Genomic DNA, 20588 nt, shown 5'->3' with positions numbered 1-20588 from the left:
CAGGGAATTGTTATGGCTAGGCTTGTATAGGCCCTATGGCTGATAGCCTATTACCAACCAATATATGAACCTATAAAAGTGATGCTAATCGTAGGTTCTCTTAAAATGGCACAGATTGTCCAGGTTTGCTTTGCGGGCATGTACCATCATCATTCGGACAGGACTTTTTAGTTTAAATGTGCTTGCCATGGTAGAGTGCATCAGTGTGTGTAACCTAAATGGTACAAAGTGTAGTACTACCACTTAGTCATTGGAAAGGACTTTGATAGCAGTAAATGACCTAACCTCATTCTATAAATGGGTGGCACAGTGGTGCAGCGGTAGCAATCTCCTCACTCCAAGAGGTTCTCTGGTTCAATTCTCTGCTGGGGTGCCTTCTGTGTGGAGTCCATGTCCTCCCTGCATTTGTGTGGGTTTCCTCCGGGTGTTCCAATTTCCTCCCACAGTTCAAAGACATGCGTCTGGAGCATTTCTCCCCAGGCCTCTGCTGAAAATTGGCTTCGTTCCAAGTCAAATCTTCCCGGTAAACAAATGTTAAATAAAAAATAAATAAATGCATCCTCTGTTCTGCAGCACAGAACTTCAGTATAGCCTAGGGCCAATCTGACATGAGGCTCAACACAACATTATCTTGCCTTAAAGCTAAATGAAGCTGGAATTATAAAATGTAAAACACAGAAATCTATAAACCAAGTCTGAAAATGTGCACATTAATACAAGATAGTTTATTCCAAGTAATGCTGACAATGTCCCCATTTAAAAAAGTGGGAACAAAGTTCGTCAAATGAGAAAAATTGCTTAAGTTACACAAAAAAAAAAATCAAACAAGTTGGATAATCTGCATGTATGTAGCAGTAAAGCAGTAGGCTGCAGACAAATGGCCTTCAGGTCAAAAAGATTCTATACAAGAGCTTCTGCATTATGATGAGAAATGGAGAACTTGTTCAGGCAAACAGTCAAAAATATGGTGGGAGGACTACTAGCAATCGGCTGTCAAGGTACAACTCAAAGTGGGTTTTGTCTGGCAAAAGTGAATGGTGCCTTTACATTCAGTAAAGGTGAACCACCTCTTAGAAAAACTGATTTTAAAGCACAAAAGCAGTCAGATGCAACGAAAATTGTACTACCTACAAACAAAAAAACATTGCAGATAATTTGCTTCTCTGCCCTTCCCTCCTGACCTTCCTAGTCTTCTGTGCAACATCTTGCAAAGAAGCACTTTTATAGGCTCAGAGGCAAATACTAGGCTAGTTGCCCTGGAGGACTATTTAAAGCCTAGCCAATTTCCATTTGGTGCTTAAATTTACCTACACCATTTGATATTAGACTGGCCTTACCCATCCCATGGTCAATATTATATAGTACCTTAGTAATAACTAGAATCATGCCATAGAGGATTTTTAGGGGTCCTACACATGGGATAAAGCATTTAGAAGCTGTGTAGGGGCAGACATCTGGTAAATCTGTTTCCTATCCTTGGATCCAAGCTGTGCTTCAATATGGACATGGATGAGGTTTGTATACTCTGCAGGATAAACCTTTCCTTCTAAAGTGCACTGCTTAGGTTACAAGAAAGGTTTAGATGCCTCAAAATTAATTAGCACTGTTGTACAAGTTACACAGGTGGGTGCAGCCATATCTTAAAGGTGAACTGGACAGAACTGCTGCTTGAAATCTGAGTCCATGACAATTTAGCCTTAACAGGACTGCACAGCTACTGCTAGTCACATTTATTGGAAACTATGTACAATATATAACTGCACATTTAGACACAGGTAAATAGGCTTTAATCTGCTGTACTGAAAAAGCTTTACTACAAAAAGTACTATTCTCAGATTGTGAAAACATGAAAAATTAATCAAAACAAATAGGAAGTGCAGCAAATGCATTCATTACTTACTAGAAATGAATTGCATGCTCTCAAGTCGCAATAGTGCAGCATTACAGAAGTTGCTAATGTAGCACACAGAGAGCATGGACAAAACTGTTCAACCATCCTAATAGAAGGCTACACGAGCAAACCCCCACATGCAAAATTAAAAGGCCATCTTTGGAAAGAAAATCTAATAACTACGAGTGAAGAGAAAGTTGTAATATTTTTAAGAGTACAACTTACCTGTGTCTTAAATGTTTCATCCTTTACATCTTTTAGGTTAATGAGAACATTGTAATAGGCTCCAAACACTCCCGTTTCTAATGCTTTGGCAGCGACCTTAAACAAATAAATAGATTACATATTAGAATGTATGTTGTATAAACGCATTTCTTTCTTATACTAGGCAGTCATTCCTACTGTATGTTTAAGGCCATACAGAGATACTGATTATGTAATCACAGGAAGCCTAAGTAGTTCTTGAGGTAAAACGGATTATAAAATTAACTGCACCACCACACAGGGCAGTCAAAATACTGCACCATACAAACAAAAATCATGCCTAGTAAATACTGAAATAGTTTAATAGTACATGGAGTACCACAAAGGTTTCACCAACAGGTATGACTGCAAGCAGGGGTATAGAAAATAGGAAAGAGGGAGCTAGAATGTGCTGGAGAAAACTGGAAAAGGAACCAAAGTAATAGGAGAAAATAAGTAGAGGGAAAGGCAAGTGGGATAAAGCCAAGTGTTGACTGCAGGTTACAGATGACCTTCCTCATCAGGGAAGGATATCAAGAGTACGGCAAACAGAAAAGGATGAGAGTCCCAAGTGAAACACCTGTGCTGGTAGAATTTAGTCTACTTTAGAACAGAAGCCGCTACTGAAAAGGGGATAATTAGTTGGGAATATAAAATATTACATGACAACTATAAGAACCAAAGGTTAGAAAAGACTGGGAAGAGACTGGAAAAGCAGTTTGGAAGACATATGGCTCCTTAGCATGCAACAAAGTTCAGAAGATTTAGAATATTTGCTTGGAAGTGTTTGCACAGGTATTTTTATACCCCAGACACAAGTCAGTTTTCCTCAACTGATGGCTATAGTAGTGTGAGTGCAGGGGTAACTGGGAGCTTGTTTTAGCAAGTAGAATGAGTTGGCAGATTTGATTCCCCTACAGAGTGCTCCAGCTTTTAGGCACAGCACCTGTATTGACTAGGCAATGCCTTGATTTCTATTTGCTGCCAAAAAAGCAATTACTAGAAAATAGGATCCTAGGAAGTTAGACTATTGGCCCTGAAGCCCTTACAAGCCTAGCCAAGAACTTAGCCCATGTTCCAACAAATCCGCATCCTATGCCACTGTCAAGCAGGGACACTAGTGGAATCCCAGGGATGTATTTTGTTCCCCATCCAGTTATCCAGGCTGCACTTAAAGGGTTATAATGAGGTACTCTGCTTAGTCTATTCCACAAGAGGCAGTCTCTGGGACACAAATCTGTCCCAAGTCCTATTGATGTCACAGACTAGGTTGAGGTCACACCTGTGGGTTACTAGAGTGGAGCTAGACTTGCAGATATGCAGCAGTCCCATCAGGGCAGGGTCCAAGATTGCTTTGTATGCCAGAGATCACCTCTGAGGAGTGTAGGAGACTGAGTAGAGGGGACAGGGCTTCTAACCTGTGTAGGGTACATGTTTGAGGCCCTGGATTGTCCTGGTGAGAAACCTCTGCTGTCTCTAGCTGCTGCATGTGTTTTTGTGAGGTACATGCCGAAAGGGGCATTGTACTCAATGGGTCTTTATAAAGTAAGACTACAGGCATGTTATGGCCACCTTGTCCCTGGATGAGATACCCTTACTAATGAGGTGGGCCATGTAGAAAGCTTTCTGTACAATGGAGGCAACATGGTGATCAAAAGTCAGTTTGCTATCAAACTGGGTTCCCAAGTCCCTCAACTTATTGATAAGGCACCAAGCACACAATGTGATTTGTGGGGATGTCATTTCTCCCCTAAAGGGAGGATGCATTTTTTGGCATTCAGCTTGAGACCATGCTTCTGGCCCCAGTCATTTGGGTAAGACCCTCTTGGAGGATGTCCACATCACTAGGGGAATTGACAGCACCCAGCTTGCAGTCATCTGCAAACTTGGTCAGCCATAGCCCACTAGATGTGGCCTGCAACAAGTATATCCTCAAACAGCAGAGGCCCCAAGACCGATCCCTGGGGTACACAGCTTGTTACAGGTCTACTACTAGAGGTGGCTTCCCCTAGTTTGACTAGGTGGGTTCCAGAGAGCCAGTTTTGATACCCACCTGATAACAGATGGAAATCTATAACAACTGTATTAAACACCTTGAAAGCGATAAACTAGAAGAGGGGATCTTTAGAAAATAGAAGCAAACTAAATGGAATTTGTGGGTAACAATACATGCAAGCTAATATTCAAGAGTAGGGTTTAAGGGAAGGTAGGAACAGAGTGAATGTTGGACTGAGACTTTATAAAACATGGAAAGTGTGTATAAACAGAAAAAATATTAATATGGTTTTATATTAAGTGTGTGCCTGTGTCTAAAAAAAAAGTTAAATGCGTAGCTAGAATTACTAGTAGATGGCACTGACACGGACATGATCACATGCAGTCCTTATGTCATGCAACAATCTACAGCACTCTGAAATGCATTATGAAATTAGCATACCCTAACCATAGAAGCCTTTATGTCTAAAAATTTAAGCCATCTTAGAATGCTTACATTTTTTACAATCCAATGTTAAATATTGTAATGTTACTATTGTAATGCCGATTATACATGTATTAATGGTACAATTCCTGGGCACAAATCCTAGTGTGCAAAAGGGAAAAGTAATGGGATGTGGAAGTGCACCAATATAATAAACCAATATCAAGTAGGTTAGGGGCAGTTTATGAAAGAGGGGAGAAAGTAAAAATTACCCCCAGACTTGCTATGTAGTACATCTGCTGGACAGGACTGAAAGCATCTACTAGGAAGGTTACAACAAAAATGGAGGCATACAGGATCTGGTGGTCTAAGTAAGAAACTGAATGAAGCATTTTATGCTAGAAGGTGAATATGCCAGTTGCGATACATTGACTGTCAAGATGAGACAAACAGTAATGGAATTTGGCTTGGTTTGGAAATGCAGATTAAAAAATTGTCAAACTGTGCTGACATATCACAGTAGTCATGATTGAAGAATTTGCCCTTTACCCCCACTAGTGGGATGTCAGAATTGGTATATATAATCAGCAATGGGTGCCCCCCCATGTGGAGGGGGTAGGGGGCTTGCCCCCTGCAAAAACATGGTTTGCATTTGCAACTAAGACACTAAATTGTCAACCATAGGAGTTGAGATAATCCTATGTTAACGCCATTGTCACGGTTTCCCTAATGAGAAGCATTTGCAGCAATTAATGGGGCCAGAAATTAACCACACATGCTTAGAAGAGCTTAATTACTTCCAAATTCTTTAAGGAAGAGGAGGCAAAGGGAGATGGGGAAAGGTTTGAATTACATTTGCTGAGGGCAATGGGACAGCCATGACTGTGTGCAATAGAGGGATTGAGGATGTTTGATAAAAGTACCTGCCATAAACAAGCATCAGACTGTGAAACAATGTTACTCATTACAGCTCAAGATAAAGGGTATAAAAAAATTAAAAAAAAAAAAGAATACTTCATATGGACATAGCAGAATAAGGAAGAGGTACGGAGTAGATTTTTCTTCCTTTTGGCCAGATGCATACATTTGGGTATGCAGTAATGGGTAGGTGATGCCATTTCATTCTTTCACTCTGTATACCAAGTGAACTGGTCCCAGGATCCCTTTCATCCACAACCCAGGTACCAAAGAACAAATCTGAAACTTAGTACCATTACAGCAGGAGGATTACATCAATAAAGGAGTTTATTAGAACTAAATGCATAAATGTATCATGTTGAGCAAGTACGCAAGTCTCATCCTGGAATGAGAGGGAGTTTTTTTTCAGTTTTAAAACAAAAAATATAAAAACTATTTGCATGGGTCCACAGCTGATCAATACAAATTTATTGAATAAATATTTTTCAGACAAGTCTTTAAAGCCACAATTTATATGAATGTATAATATTAGAAGTGCTCATCTTTATACTACAATTCACTACTGCAACACTAGAGGGCAACTTTGCTTTTCCAGTTTTTAGTAATTACTTTTCTGACTATAGCAAGAACAGACCAAAGCAACAGTTGCATTTTTGGATTTCAGTAATTGGAGCAAATAAATAAAACTAAATACTATCTGACCATAGAGTTTGAATAAACTTTTTAAAAAGGGTGATGACCTCACATTCATATACCATATGCACCCAGCTATTTCAGAATCACATCTCCATTTAATTTTATTTGATTTATACATAGCTGTAATCATTAGGCGTGACAAAAGTTCTATGCAAAAATTTCCAAGTGAAATTTTCCAATATAAGGACATTATCTGTAGATTTTAATGCCAATTTGTTTTCTTCAAAGAATAATTCATTATTTTGAGAAGTAGTTCCAATAGTAATTGTCTAAATTTGTGAAATCTAACTTAATTTTATAAATGTGACAAATTTGTTTTTCACTGCATTATGGATAAGCACGCCAGTAATGATGGGAACAATTTATTATCCAGGTTAAATATATTTACCCCTGTTTGTAAAGTCTATAAATATTTGTAAAGTTAACTATCAGAAACTTAATGAATTTTGACCTTAAATTTTCAATATTGCACATCAGTACCATTTAAGAACAGATGCCAATAAATTACTTTGTTTCAATACTAGCATTTTGAAGTTCAGTTTGAGCAGTCATTTGTATATGCAATTGTAAACGGAAAATATCAAGTCCTTAATTCAAGGATTAGAATGAACTATTTAAATAGGGAATGTGATAAGTGTGTGTAATAACATTTTATCTGATTAAAATTTTTGCATAAATTGTAAGTACTATTTGTTTATTACTGGCTGTGGTATATTTGCTAATATTTATGTACATTTTTCCATTTTGAATCATAAGATTTTATCCACAATGCAAGAACTGTTACAATTGTTAAAGCAGCATACAATTGAATCAGGAAATCCTATTCCATCATTATCCCAACCTTTTCTGTGCCAAAGGAAACACTTGGTTTATTAGTATGCCAAAATTGTAAGCAGATTATCTTCAATGTTTAGTGGAGACAGTACAAAAGATTGTAAGACAATATTTTGGGGAGTATTACCATCTTAAGCATTACTCATTCTTCCATAAAGAATTTGTTCCAGTTTGTTACTAAACTTAATTTTATCCTGTTGAAAGATTGCACTACTTCTTTACTGTTGGGCATGATAGTTATACAGAGGTATTTCATTTGGATTGCCATTCCAATTGAAGTTATAAAATGTTTCTAGGAGTTTGATTTAATAATGTGCTTGCTTTATTAGGATTAAATCTTAAGCTTGAGGTAAGAAAACGGACTTTGTTACATGTTCTAATGAATTTTCTACATTTCCTATTGTTAGTAAAATATCAAAGAGTGTAGCTTTAGTTTGAAATCTTATTTGTATACCATTAATGTTCTTACTGGATCTAATATTAAAGGGTTCTATAGCCAATGCAAAAAGTAAAGGTAACTGACAGCCTTGTTTTGGGCCTTGTGATTTAAAGAAATTAGAAAATAACCTGTTTTAAACACAAGAGTTATTGTATAACTTAGAAATTCATGCAATTAGCTCAGGTGAGAAATCAGTGTTTTAAAATGTGTACAACTAGAGTCAAAAGCTTTATCTAAATACAGACTAATGACAAACTAATTTTTATTTTCATAATCTATTAATGTATGTACCATCCCATATTTATTATTTTAGGTACAAGTAAATGAATTCTTAGCTTAAATGGACATTAACATCTTTGGGTTTATATAATGAATATTTTGAAGGATCCTTATCTGGTTTTAAAATGGGTGATATAATGAAGTATTTCCATGATGGGAGGACTTCAGCAGTTAAGACCTTATTTAATATTCTAACTATCTGGTAGTACTTTATATAGTTCTGGTACACGTCCATTTAAGCCCAGTACCTTATTTAAACTTTTCTATTTCATCTTTTATTTCTGTTAAACTGAACAATCTATCTTATTTGTTCACTTAGAAAAGTTTCAACTGTATCTAGATTTGTATTTATATTTTCACAAAATATTTTAAAGCCCTCAAGAAAACCCTTAATATCTGCTCTTATTGTGTTAAAAATTATTTGATATGATTTATTCATTTTCTTAATCCAAGAGGGAGTTTAAGCAAGCTTAAAGGGTTTACTGAATATGCCTGAAGTTTGTTTTTCCAGTTTTATTGAAACTTGATTTAGAATTTCAATACATTTTGTATTCAAGTTCAGACCAACTAGCCATTACTGAATCCCACAGGACCATCTGAACTATCCAGATTTTTGCCTCATTTTTGGTCTATTCCTCAAAATTTGAGGTCTGAATTTTTGTAGCCAATCATTGAGGACTGAATTCACTATATAATGGCAGGCATTCAAGTTTGACTTAATATCCTTCAAAAAATGCATAGTAGCACAAAATGTTTTATTTTATAATAGCAATATTTAAAATGTATCCCTATTTTTGGGGGCTTTGTCCCCCATTATTTTTGGCTTTGTCCAGATTTTTGTGCCAAGAGGTTGAGAGCTATGCACAAGCCAATGTCAGTTACTTCACCATTCATGTTTATTTGTAGGAAATTTTTTCTGACATACCAATCCTTGAATCCTTTTATTTTAATAATGCATGCTTGCAGCTTCCTGTGATGTATTAGATTGCGAGTTTTTAAAATATTAAAAAATTACAGCATTGTGATCCAGTAATGGGCATGTGAAAACAGACATTTCATCAATATTTCTGTTCCCTCTCTATATGAATAATGTGGTAAATTAAAGAGTGTTTTCCTTAGCTCATATACATCCTTTAAATTCATTAGATTTACAAAATTTGTTAAGTGTTTGGCTGAAGAGGTTATTCTCTGCTTTCTATCTGCAGTGGAATCTTTGTATGAAAATCACCAGCCATTATGACTTCCTTTCATGTAAAAGGCATTATGACTTCCTTTCATGTAAAAGGCAATAGTAGCCAAGTCATTTTTTGCATCTTTAGCTCCAACCCCAGGAATCCAATAAGAGTTCACCAATTGATACAGTTTTCTATTCCACTCAGTTATACAGTTTTCTATTCCAGTTATAACAATGCTTAAACATACCATTTTTTTTTATCAACATAGATATCTTAACTTTAGGAATTACTGGTGAGTTCTTCTATAACACGAGGGTGTCTGTTCAAAAGCCATAATCTGATGAAACTATTCTTTAATGAAAGTTTACTTACATCTTCAAGTAAATGCGTTCCTGTAAAAATACTATTGGAGCTTTACGCAACTGCAAGCATTTGAACAGACCCCTCCCCCCCTTACTGAATTATTCAATCCATTAATATTAATAGACAGTGATCAGGATCAGGCATTTATACAAGAGAAAAAAAAAGTAAGATGAAATTGCATACATGTAAAGAAATTATATACTTTAACAATATGAAATCTTCAAGTTACCCAATGACATAACCCTAGAACATTCCACCATGGAAGAACAATCCTAGTTTGTTGAAAAAGAAACTACCTCTCAAAACTTTCCATTACACTAACAAAGCTTAGCTCATGTTTGATTCATATTAATGTGCCTCATTGTTTAGTATGCATCATCTTAAGCCAGTAAAGTATTATGAACATGTTAAACAGGTGTTTAAAATTATTATAAGTTGACCAAACTGAATATCTCTACATTCATCTTTCCCTGTGCCCACATTATCTCACTGGTCTACTATAGGGAGGAAGTCTGTTAATTTCATATTTAGTTTACAGGTCAGATTTTATCTTTCTATTTTTATTTACTGTGTAAAGTTGTACATAGAATCATAAGTTCAAAACTTAGTACCAGGCTAACTGTCCTAGTGGGCCATTACAAGCACAGCCAATTACCCCATTGGAGAATCAAACCCTGCTCTTTGTGCCTATAAAGCAAACACCTTGACCACTATAAAAGTGCTATAATGCCAACGCTGGACATCCAGTCCTCATTTACAGTCATACCTAATTTCAAAGGCATTGAATGTATACGTAGATGTCTGGGAGTATGCCTCAATCTTTGCTTCAAATTTATGTTTTTTGTATCTGCTTCTAGAGGTTGTGCTTAAGAATAACATCTTTGCCTTTAATGTGGTGATCTATATACAGAAAGATGGCATGCTATGGGCACTGTGCCAATACAAACGCCAACTTAATGGCCGATTGGGAGCAACAAATTCTTTGAATTGGCTAGCTTTAAACAGGTTATCTTTTATGTCCGCTTTGTAGATGACCTTTTCCTTGTATGGACAGGTGATGAAAAGGAATTGGATACATTTCATAATGAGATGAATACACTTTCTTCATACCTTAGATTTACAATAAATAAATCATTGACTTCTGTACCCTATCTTGATGTACATAGCAAGATTAACTAATGGCTTATTGAATACGGGTGTTCATAGAAAACCCTCCTGCAGGAATGCACTGCTACATAGCAACAGCATGCATCCTAGTTTCGTCTTTATGTAGTTAAAGGACAGGTCATGTGAGCATCACGTCTCACTCCTAGTGATGAAGCATTTCAGGGTGAATTACTTGATCTACTGGAGAGGCTATTGAATAGATCCTATAGTTTGACAGAGGTTTTACAAGGTTTTGAGGGGGTAGATGTATTGAGACAGGAGAGATCCTCACCCTATTTTATGGAGTATTACAAAGGATAATTCTGGTATTGTACCTTCACATCCAATGGAAACTAAAATAGTTCTTTATTATACACAGGACAAAATATCAAGGATATATTCTCTAAATAGTGGGGTATTCTTACTGTGGACCCACAGAGACTTAGAGGGAGTTGGACCCCATTTTGATTTTAAGAATAGGATGAACTTACATGGACTTTTATGCTATCCCATAGATACTACTACCCCTATAGTCCAGTCCACACACTGCTGTACAGTACCATGTAATTGCAATTTTTGCAATTATATAGGACACTAGTGCCTGTTTCACACACCCTATTAGTGAACATTTTGACTTTAAAGTGAGAACAACTTGTGATTCTAAACATGTTGTCTACTTAGCTAGGTGTATTGTCATGTTCAGCATATACTTAGCTAGGTGTATTGTCATGTTCAGCATATTAGGTTAGTAAAACTGACAGGAGATTAAAAGAAAGAATGAGGGAACATCTTTATATTAGTGTTAAATCTTATAAAAAAGCTCTGTCCAAACATGCCAATGAGACACAAGACCAACACATGTTTAAATTTATGGTCATGGAAGTTCATACACGAGTCAAAGGGGTGGTGATGTTAGAAATTATACAGAGCAGTGTGAAGTTAAATGGATCATAAGGTTACGGGCTGATCAGGAACCAGGTCTTAATGATAAAGTTCCTATGAGACTCATGTTGAAAGGGAGGAAATTAAAAGTCTAGGTATTCCAAGTTTTTATTTTTATGTATTCTCATATACTCCATCACTACTTTTATGAGTTATGAAGATGAATAAAAATGAGTATATAAAAATGAATGATTTTTATAGCAATGTATATTGATTATTTTGGTAGGACTTTATATTTGTTACGGAATAAAATGAAATAGTTAATTAGTTGCCTACAGGAAATGTCACTTATGAATTCATATACATGTGGAACTTTAAAGTACATTTGTATTTGTCTGAAAGCCCATGAGGGTGAAAGTGCTTGCCAACTTTTTTATTCTTCATTCATTAAACTACCTGGAGTTTTAACCTGCATCTAATTTGTTGATTTACTTGCTGACAATTTGTGCATGTGGAACATTTTATTCAGCCTTGGCGTGCTCCTGTGTACCGCATGTACATTAACAATAACCACTATACCAACCTCCCACCCTTGTAGACATTTATATTCTTTAACTATATACATATTAAACTTATCTGACTTTTCTATTTCTGTTTGTATACTATTACTACATTCCTAGTAGTTATAATTTAGCTATAAACCTAGGAGTGCGAGTACATACATCCATACACACACATCATATTTATATATATTTATATATATATATATATATATATATATATATATATATATATATATATATATATATATATATATATATATATATATTTATATATATTTATATATATTTATATATATTTAGCGAAAAGAACTTTAAAAGGGGACCTAGCAACCTTTTAAAGTAGGGAAAAAATAGAGCACTTGTTCCAAGTATTCAAGCTCTTAATAGAATTCATAACCATGACATACATTGATTCTCATTTGTCCTTCACTTTTTTTCTTTTACTGTTACTTTCATTACCATCTCCTGTAGTATTTCTCTTCAAAGAAGTTGAGATTCCAGGCCATTTTTTCTGTTTTAATAAGATTTTTCACTGTATAAAATCCATTGCATCTTCCAAGGTGTTAAAAATAGTCTGGATTCTGCTTCAATATTGTTTTTCTTTAAAGGTTTTAATGAGAGGCACACAATTTTCTTCACCACTAATGTAAAATAGTAATTTCCAAATCTTATGGCATTTCCTTCAATTTTAAATGGGATAATTAGTCCATGCAGCTTTTAAGACTAAATCCTTATTTTGACTTGGAAAAAAATACTGAACCTTGGTGAAAGTTAAAAGGTGATTTATGTGCCCTTTCAATGCCAAAGGAAAAGGTTTCAGGCAATTTCAAAGTTTTAGGCAGCCAGGTATTAATTGAATCATACTCTTCTTTTTCAGGGATGTAAATCCTGATATTATTCCTTCCAGATCTGTTCTAAGTCATCTGTTTTATCCCAGAATAAGTTGTTGTTTTGTTTCAAATGAAATTCAGTGTTACTCATTTTCAAGTCATCTTCCATCAAAATCAGACATTGCCTCTAATACTTGATTTGTAAGGATTGTTTAATAGATTCACTCAGCACAACTTGTTTTTTTACATCCTCTTGAAATTGACCATTTTGCTTTCGTATTTTTTTTATTTACCTTTACAGATAATTCACCGATGTTACTTAGTATAGCCTAGGTCTTTTAATACTGTCCTGTACACTGGGCTTAACGAGTCTCATTTTGAGACCATTGGTTCTTTCTAGTTTTCTTGACAGGAAAAAGAAATTAGAGCGGTTTGAAATAAATCTTTCAGCAGATGCTCAACTATAAAGCCATCCTGGCTACGTCCCTATAAAGACATTTCCAATGACATATAACCATCTTTTTCTGCAATGTTTGCTGCATGACTTTACAACCTGTGCAAGGCAATCATACTTTGGGACCATTGCTGGAGTCGGTCAATTTTGGTGCTTATTTTTCAGAACATGCATTTCTGGAACAGTTTTGGGATTAATGTACTTGGGACAGTACAGGAGGGTGTATGCAAGGCTAGTAGTAATAATGACCAATCCATTTAGTGGGGGTTAAGACTTTACATATTTACAAAGATGATTTGCTCTTGAGCCTGCAAATCCTGCTGCTTAGAGTAGGATATTGAGCTATGGCGTTTGTTTGGGGGGGGGGGGGGCTTGCTGCAGTGTATTACCCTTTGCCCTGGAAGCAGAAATAGCTGTATGCATCCAAGATGTTCCATCAATTTTTCTCCCATCCCAAAGGGTGAACATTTTGTAATTTGTCCAAGTCTTCCTAGTGAAAAGGTGGTTCCATTTAGAAGGAGCAAGTAAAAACTTTGCTGCAGAAAAAAGTCCAAAGGAGCGAATGTCAGAATCCTAATTCTCCTGTCTCAGGAAAATGTTATTTGTAACTGGTTTCCAAGAGTGGGACAGAATCTGCTGTTCAGCATCTTTAAGGCAAATGTGAAGAACAGAAGTATGGACACAGCTGTTACCGATAGACAGCTGGTTTTCTGTTGGGAGATACAGTGGTATTGCAGCTGTAGGGAGGTTGAGTTGGAATATCCACAAGTAGAATTTAGAGGTTTGAATCTTGTTAGTATTCTAGGCTGGGTAGAGGGAAAATTGTTAAGAGCCTTTTCAAGTCTGGGAAAAAGGATAAGAAGGCAGAGCTTTCCCAACATCTTAAGTGGTTGGAGATGGAGGCCAGCTCTCAGCAGAGTCCAGATTTTTGAAACAAGTCAGAGTTTCAAATGACAGGATTAATAGCGGATCAAAGCTACAGTTACAGGTACCTTGAAAAATATGATAATGGATAATTGAGGATTTAGTTTTATGTTATGTACAGAAAGACCTAGCGGACATTTTTTGATCACATTAAAATTACTCATAAGCCATTTGTAGTGAACCAAGAAACCCTTTAGCAGATGTGTTTGAAAAACTGCACAAGTGAGATCATTTATATGCAGACTGTTGATATCTGCATAAAGGGTGATGTTACTTGCTGGGATGCAGGTAATATCACAGAAAAATATGGGGGCCAATATATAATCCTCCTCAAGGGCTCCTGCAGAGAATCTGTGTGCTTGTATGGATATCCTTTCTGTACTATGAATGTAGTGTTAAATCGGGTAGTTTTTGATACCAGTGGACTGGGTTGTCAACTCATCTGGTGATATTAAACTTGTGTATTAATTTATATGGTCACCACTTTCAAAGGCCTGCATAGATCTACAACTTCTGTCAGGCAGCCTTCAATTGAGGATAAATTCTTACCCGGTGCCATGTATATGGTGGTCAAGGTATTGTCAAGCATGGAAACAATGTTGAGGATTGATTAGTAACATCTATTTACCAAGATGTTTGTACAGTTCACATAAAGGAGTTCTTCAAAAGGTGTTTTTGATAGGCTAGAAGTGCCAAGTAAGAGGTTGTTGTGGACCATTTTGCCTAGCCAATTTCCCCTAGCAAAGTTCAAACCCTGTAATTGTCAGAGGTAACACTAACCATTATGCCAACCATCAAACCCTATATAAAAGGACTTTTACTCTTCAGTAGGTGCCTTGGGATCTTTTACAACCAAATGAGCTACCAAGCAACTCTAGCAGATAGGACCTTAGCTTATATTTGCTTTAATAAGAGTGGTTGAACAGAATGGAGATAGTCAACCTATCAATCACCACAGGAACAGAATGACGTCTGTGTAGCAACAAGTGGGATTGTGATGGGGAGGCAAGAACCGAACAGGTAAAACCATTAGGTGGTTACATTCAACTCTAATACATACTGGGACTGAAGAAGAAAGTAAAGCATAGGTAATGTGACAAAGGTCTCCTGTCAAATTACAGCATTTCACCCCCCCCCCCAAAATCAGGGTAGCCATCACACAAGCAGCCACTGGGAAATTTTTCCTTTATGGCACTAAGCCAACCCATGACAGACATGCAGACAAACGAGGACCCTGAAAACCCCTCCTCTTGTACATGTGCACATTTTAGAGACAATTCACACTAGAGGCTTGACAGATGCCATGCTCGTCCCCGCTTTATAGCACTAGATGCCATTTACCCAGAGTTTAGGTGTCATCTGTGCAGTGGATAAGACCACATTCCTTCCATCCAAGGTGGGTTAGCCACCATCATATCCTCTCCAACTCTCTACTTGATAAAACTCCAGCACCTGGGCCACTAACTGAGCCCAAGTCATCTAGGTCACAGAGCTTTATTCTTGTGCACCATTACAGAATATGGCAATATAACCAGAGATTGATCTTGTAAGCTTCAGGAGTCAGGCAAGGACAATGAATTTCACAGTGGAAGCTTAAAGTTACAAATGAAAAAGGGAGGGGGATTGAATTAGGAAAGTAGACAATGTTGCATAGAAATATCTTAGAAAAGCAGACAATGTTGCTGAATGTTGCATAGAAATATCTTTAAAACAGAGCAATTAGACGTGACAGATGAATAGTTTTGGGCCCGGCAGTACTACGAAATAATATCAGGATTCACAGCAATAGGGCAACACACAGAAGTACCACAGAAGTCACAGGAAAATAAAGTTGAATTTAAGTTGAATTTAATGAAGCGCTTTTCGTCTGTGGTGTACACAGACTTCCTCAGACAAAAAGTATTACAAACTACATTTAACTGAACAGCAGCTTAAATATCCAGCAGTATTAAGTCAAAGGTTCAATTAACCAATCAGGCACACCTTGAACCATGAATAAAAATTTAAAGTTAAAACGCAAGCTCACAGGACTTGAGTTCAATCACTCACATTATATTAAAATTAAACTAGACAATCATAAAATCAGCCAGTTGTTTGCCTATCATCCAAATAGACACTAGCCACTACCTGATGTAAACAAGTACCAAACACAAAACAGTTAGAGTGTGTTACAAACTCATAAAGGCAAAAAGACTATCTAACCAGGTTCTTGAGTTTAAGAAGGCTGCTAATAGAGCAGCCTTCATTGAGACCTGGTAGAGCATAGGCATTTAATCTAATTTGCCGCATAATTCAGACGCTTCTAATAATAGGTGTACAGGGCTCCTCTAATAGTGTCATGCATTTGTTCTATAACCATAAACTTAAAATGGTGGTCTTTATGCTGGATGATATGTTTAGCAAGAGCATTTTCATCTTTCGCTTTGTTAATTGCATATTGATGTTCGTAGATCCGATCTTTAAATCTACGCTCTGTTTTACCTACATAAAAACCTGTGCATTTTTGGCATAATGCCACATAGACCACCATTTTAGAGTTACAAGTGCATCTGCATCTAATGTCGTATCTAATATTATCAATGTCAAATCGGTTTGATTCAAGAATGTGACGACATTGATTGCAGTTTTGACATTTGAACATCCCAGAGTACGGGTACTCTGCTCAGGTTGTTCCAACAACATTTTCATATTTTTACCCCTTCTATATGTAACCTCAGGTTTAACTCCCAGTTTGTTCAAAATTGCAAGGTTGGAACGGAACAAGTTCCAGTTCTTAGTAATGATGTCCATAACAGACCTACTACTTGGACAATATGTAAGAATTAATCTAGTGTTATTATTATGTATAGGAGTAGTTCCACCTATACATTCTAACCTAGACCGCCAACCCGGAAGAACTGATGTTCAGTATAGGTTTGTAAAACCCACTGGATCTTTTGTTAGTCACCTCATTGACTAAGTTGTCTAATAAGTTAAGCGGATAGCCTCTATGAAGGAACATATTCTTAAGTAAGTCACATTCCTAAGAAAGTCATCGCCCAGGCTCACCATCTGGGCTGCTGCACGAGCTGACCCTTAGCCACAGACCTTTTTGGTAGCTAGGATGGCAGCTACTAAAATGAAGAAAAGAATTAGAGTAGGTAGGCTTTCTATATATGCTGGCCACATATTTATTCAAGATGTCATTTTTCGCCAACCATATGTCTAAATAGGCTATTGCCTCAGTGTTGAAGGAAGAGGTAAAACTAAAAGTCAGTGGAGTTAAATAAACTTAAGAATAACAGTCTATCAGCTTCTTCACCCTCTATTAAAATAAAGATGTCATCCAGGTAACGGTGTAGTACTTGATCTTAGACACTACTACCGACTCATTGTTTAATATGTTCTCCCTTTCCCAGTATGACATCACTATGTTGGCTGCTGGCTCAAGGGGACCCCATAGCCACCCCAGTTTTTGTAGATAGAAATTCTCTCCTAATAAAAATAGTTGTTATAAAGGATCAAGTCCAACAGTTCAATCACAAGGGATATTTCATGGGCGGCACCCTTACTCTTAAGGAAGAAGGCCACCCAGTCCAAAGCTATCTGCAAGGTATACAAGTGTATAAACCTTGACATCTATTGTCAGGAAATTGTACTCTCTGAATGGAATGTTGTTTAACTTATCAAGAAAAGACCAAGAGTCTTTACAGATTTGCTCTTCATCCTCAAGGTACTTCTGCAGGATAGTATCAACCAGCTTGGCACAAGGATATGTAGAGCCACCATCAACGAGTGGGCGCATAGGTGGATTAACAAGGTCCTTGTGGATCTTGGGTATACCAAAGATACAAGGGTACCTGGGAAATAATGTGGTAAGGTATTTGTGTTGACCTTGGTTAAGTCTACCCTCAAAAACATTTCGTCCAAGGAGCTCTTAATTTTATGATATGCGTGGTTTACCTCAGACCTTGAACTAATCATATACGCATCATTAGACAATAGGCCCAACATCCTGTCAAAGTAGTCTAATTGATCAAAGACTACAACCCCACCACCTTTATCGGGTTTACAGATTCTTAAGGAATGTAACTTAACATATTCCAACAGGGTCATTTCAGACTTTCCTAAATCGTTGGTACATTTACTTAAATGCAAATTACTATGTCTTAAATCAAGTTCACAAGTGGATTCAAACGCTTGTACTAATGGGTGCAGAGGTGGGTTAAACATGCTAGGGACAAACATATCAGATGGAGTATCATGACTGAAATCACGAGTTTCAAACAGCAGGTTAAAGTTCAATTTACGAGCAAACATCTTAATATCGATGATGGTGTTCACTAAATCGAACTTCTGTTGAGGTACATAGGTGTATCCCTTAGATAAAAGGTCGGCCAGTTCATCAGGGATCAGCACGTTGGAGTAATTAAAGATATTAAAATCTCCAAGCTGATTGGTAGAAATAACTGGGCCCATACGCTGGTTAATGGGGGGAACCACAGTATCAGTCTCTACATCCTGCAGGTTATCAGTAATAGGCAAAGGTGAAACCACACAAGGAACCTCTTTTACCACACAAGCCGAGGCTTCAGTAAGGCCAGGAGGCAGAGGTAGAGCCAGGTGATAGGTACTCCTGGTATCTACTGCCTCTGAAAAAACTGTTTCTGTTGCTTCCCCTTAACAGATTGCTGCAAGTTGTTCCTTTGCTTAGGGATGGCACCCTGTTTGTTGGTGGAAAAGTGTACCTGTTACTGACCCATTGCCGTAGTGTGAGGACCCTGCTGTTGTTTACGGTTCATAAGTCTCTCACTCCTTCTGACCCCTTGATCAACAGGGGTATCCCCAAATGTATCAAGGTCCCTGATGTTATCCGATGCTGACTCACCTCTACAGTTTGTGGTGGGAGGATCCCCACTACTACCATTAGGATTCCAAGCTTGTGATGGCGCAGGGGGTGGATAAGCCACCCCTAACTGGTATGCTTTTAAATCGCGCTCAAGTTTCTTGATTTTGTTGAATTTTAGACAGGTACTGGTCGATGCTGGTAAAACATCTATTATAATCATATTTGTACCTGCTAAATTCTACATGGGTTTTAATCGAGTTATCCAACACTGTAATTTCATCATTTAACTGTGTCACCCATGCAGAGTAATGCTTGATCATAAGCTTTAAGAGGTCCTGGCCTTGTTGGTCAAATAAATTAATCAATTCCTTATGGAATTCTGAATTCAACACCAACCCTGTCGGGTATTGAAACTGCCTTAAGTCCTTAGGAATGACATTGCAAGCTATACATTCATTAAAATATGAAATTTCAAGTTTCAGTTTAAGTTTCAATAAGAGTTTATCAAAAGTTTTAGTTTGTCTGCTAAATCATTACTGTTTACCTCATGGCCATCAGTAGAGTTGTCGTGCATCCTACGGGTTGCTTTATCGCCATATCCTGTAAACACGAAATCCTCGGATAACCAATTGCCCAAAACTGGGGCCCCATCAAGAAGACCACTTGGAAGAGTCCGACTGGCATCTGCTATACATTCGGTAGGCTCAACCTGACTCTGTAAACGGCTAGAAAACCCGGTTAATAGTGGCTCTGTCCTAGCTAAACTTTCGTTTAGTATAGGTGGATTTACTGTTCGTACTACTTGCACTGAATTAGAAGTAATTGCCGGTTGCACTGTATCAGGTGTAGTTACCGAGCCAGCCTAATGCTGGATGCCGCTGGTGTCCCCTGCTCTTTGTGCCCGGCAGTACTACTAAATAATATCAGGATTCACAGCAATAGGGCAACACACAGAAGTACCACAGAAGTCACAGGAAAATAAAGTTGAATTTAAGTTGAATTTAATGAAGCGCCGCCTGTGGTGTACACAGACTTCCTCAGACAAAAAGTATTACAAACTACATTTAACTGAACAGCAGCTTAAATATCCAGCAGTATTAAGTCAAAGGTTCAATTAACCAATCAGGCACACCTTGAACCATGAATAAAAATTTAAAGTTAAAACGCTAAGCTCACAGGACTTGAGTTCAATCACTCACATTATATTAAAATTAAACTAGACAATCATAAAATCAGCCAGTTGTTTGCCTATCATCCAAATAGACACTAGCCACTACCTGATGTAAACAAGTACCAAACACAAAACAGTTAGAGTGTGTTACAAACTCATAAAGGCAAAAAGACTATCTAACCAGGTTCTTGAGTTTAAGAAGGCTGCTAATAGAGCAGCCTTCATTGAGACCTGGTAGAGCATAGGCATTTAATCTAATTTGCCATCGCAATTCAGACGCCTCTAATAATAGGTGTACAGGGGCTCCTCTAATAGTGTCATGCATTTGTTCTATAACCATAAACTTAAAATGGTGGTCTTTATGCTGGATGATATGTTTAGCAAGAGCATTTTCATCTTTCGCTTTGTTAATTGCATATTGATGTTCGTAGATCCGATCTTTAAATCTACGCTCTGTTTTACCTACATAAAACCTGTGCATTTTTGGCATAATGCCACATAGACCACCATTTTAGAGTTACAAGTGCATCTGC

At 37.1% G+C, this 20588-nt stretch overlaps 1 protein-coding gene across 1 annotated transcript in view; it reads right to left on the bottom strand.

The window, feature by feature from the left end:
* FTCD (formimidoyltransferase cyclodeaminase) overlaps nucleotides 1-20588 on the bottom strand; it is a 258515-nt gene that overhangs the window by 39686 nt on the left and 198241 nt on the right. The window contains exon 13 of the mRNA XM_044060511.1: nucleotides 2117-2212. Within this exon, the coding sequence (XP_043916446.1) occupies nucleotides 2117-2212 (96 nt within the window). The remainder of the gene's footprint in view (nucleotides 1-2116; nucleotides 2213-20588) is intronic.

This window comes from Protopterus annectens, chromosome 2.part0, assembly GCF_019279795.1.
Source record: "Protopterus annectens isolate FY-2018-M chromosome 2.part0, PAN1.0, whole genome shotgun sequence".
NCBI lineage: Eukaryota > Metazoa > Chordata > Ceratodontiformes > Protopteridae > Protopterus > Protopterus annectens.
This window is presented reverse-complemented; position numbering and strand designations above follow the sequence as displayed.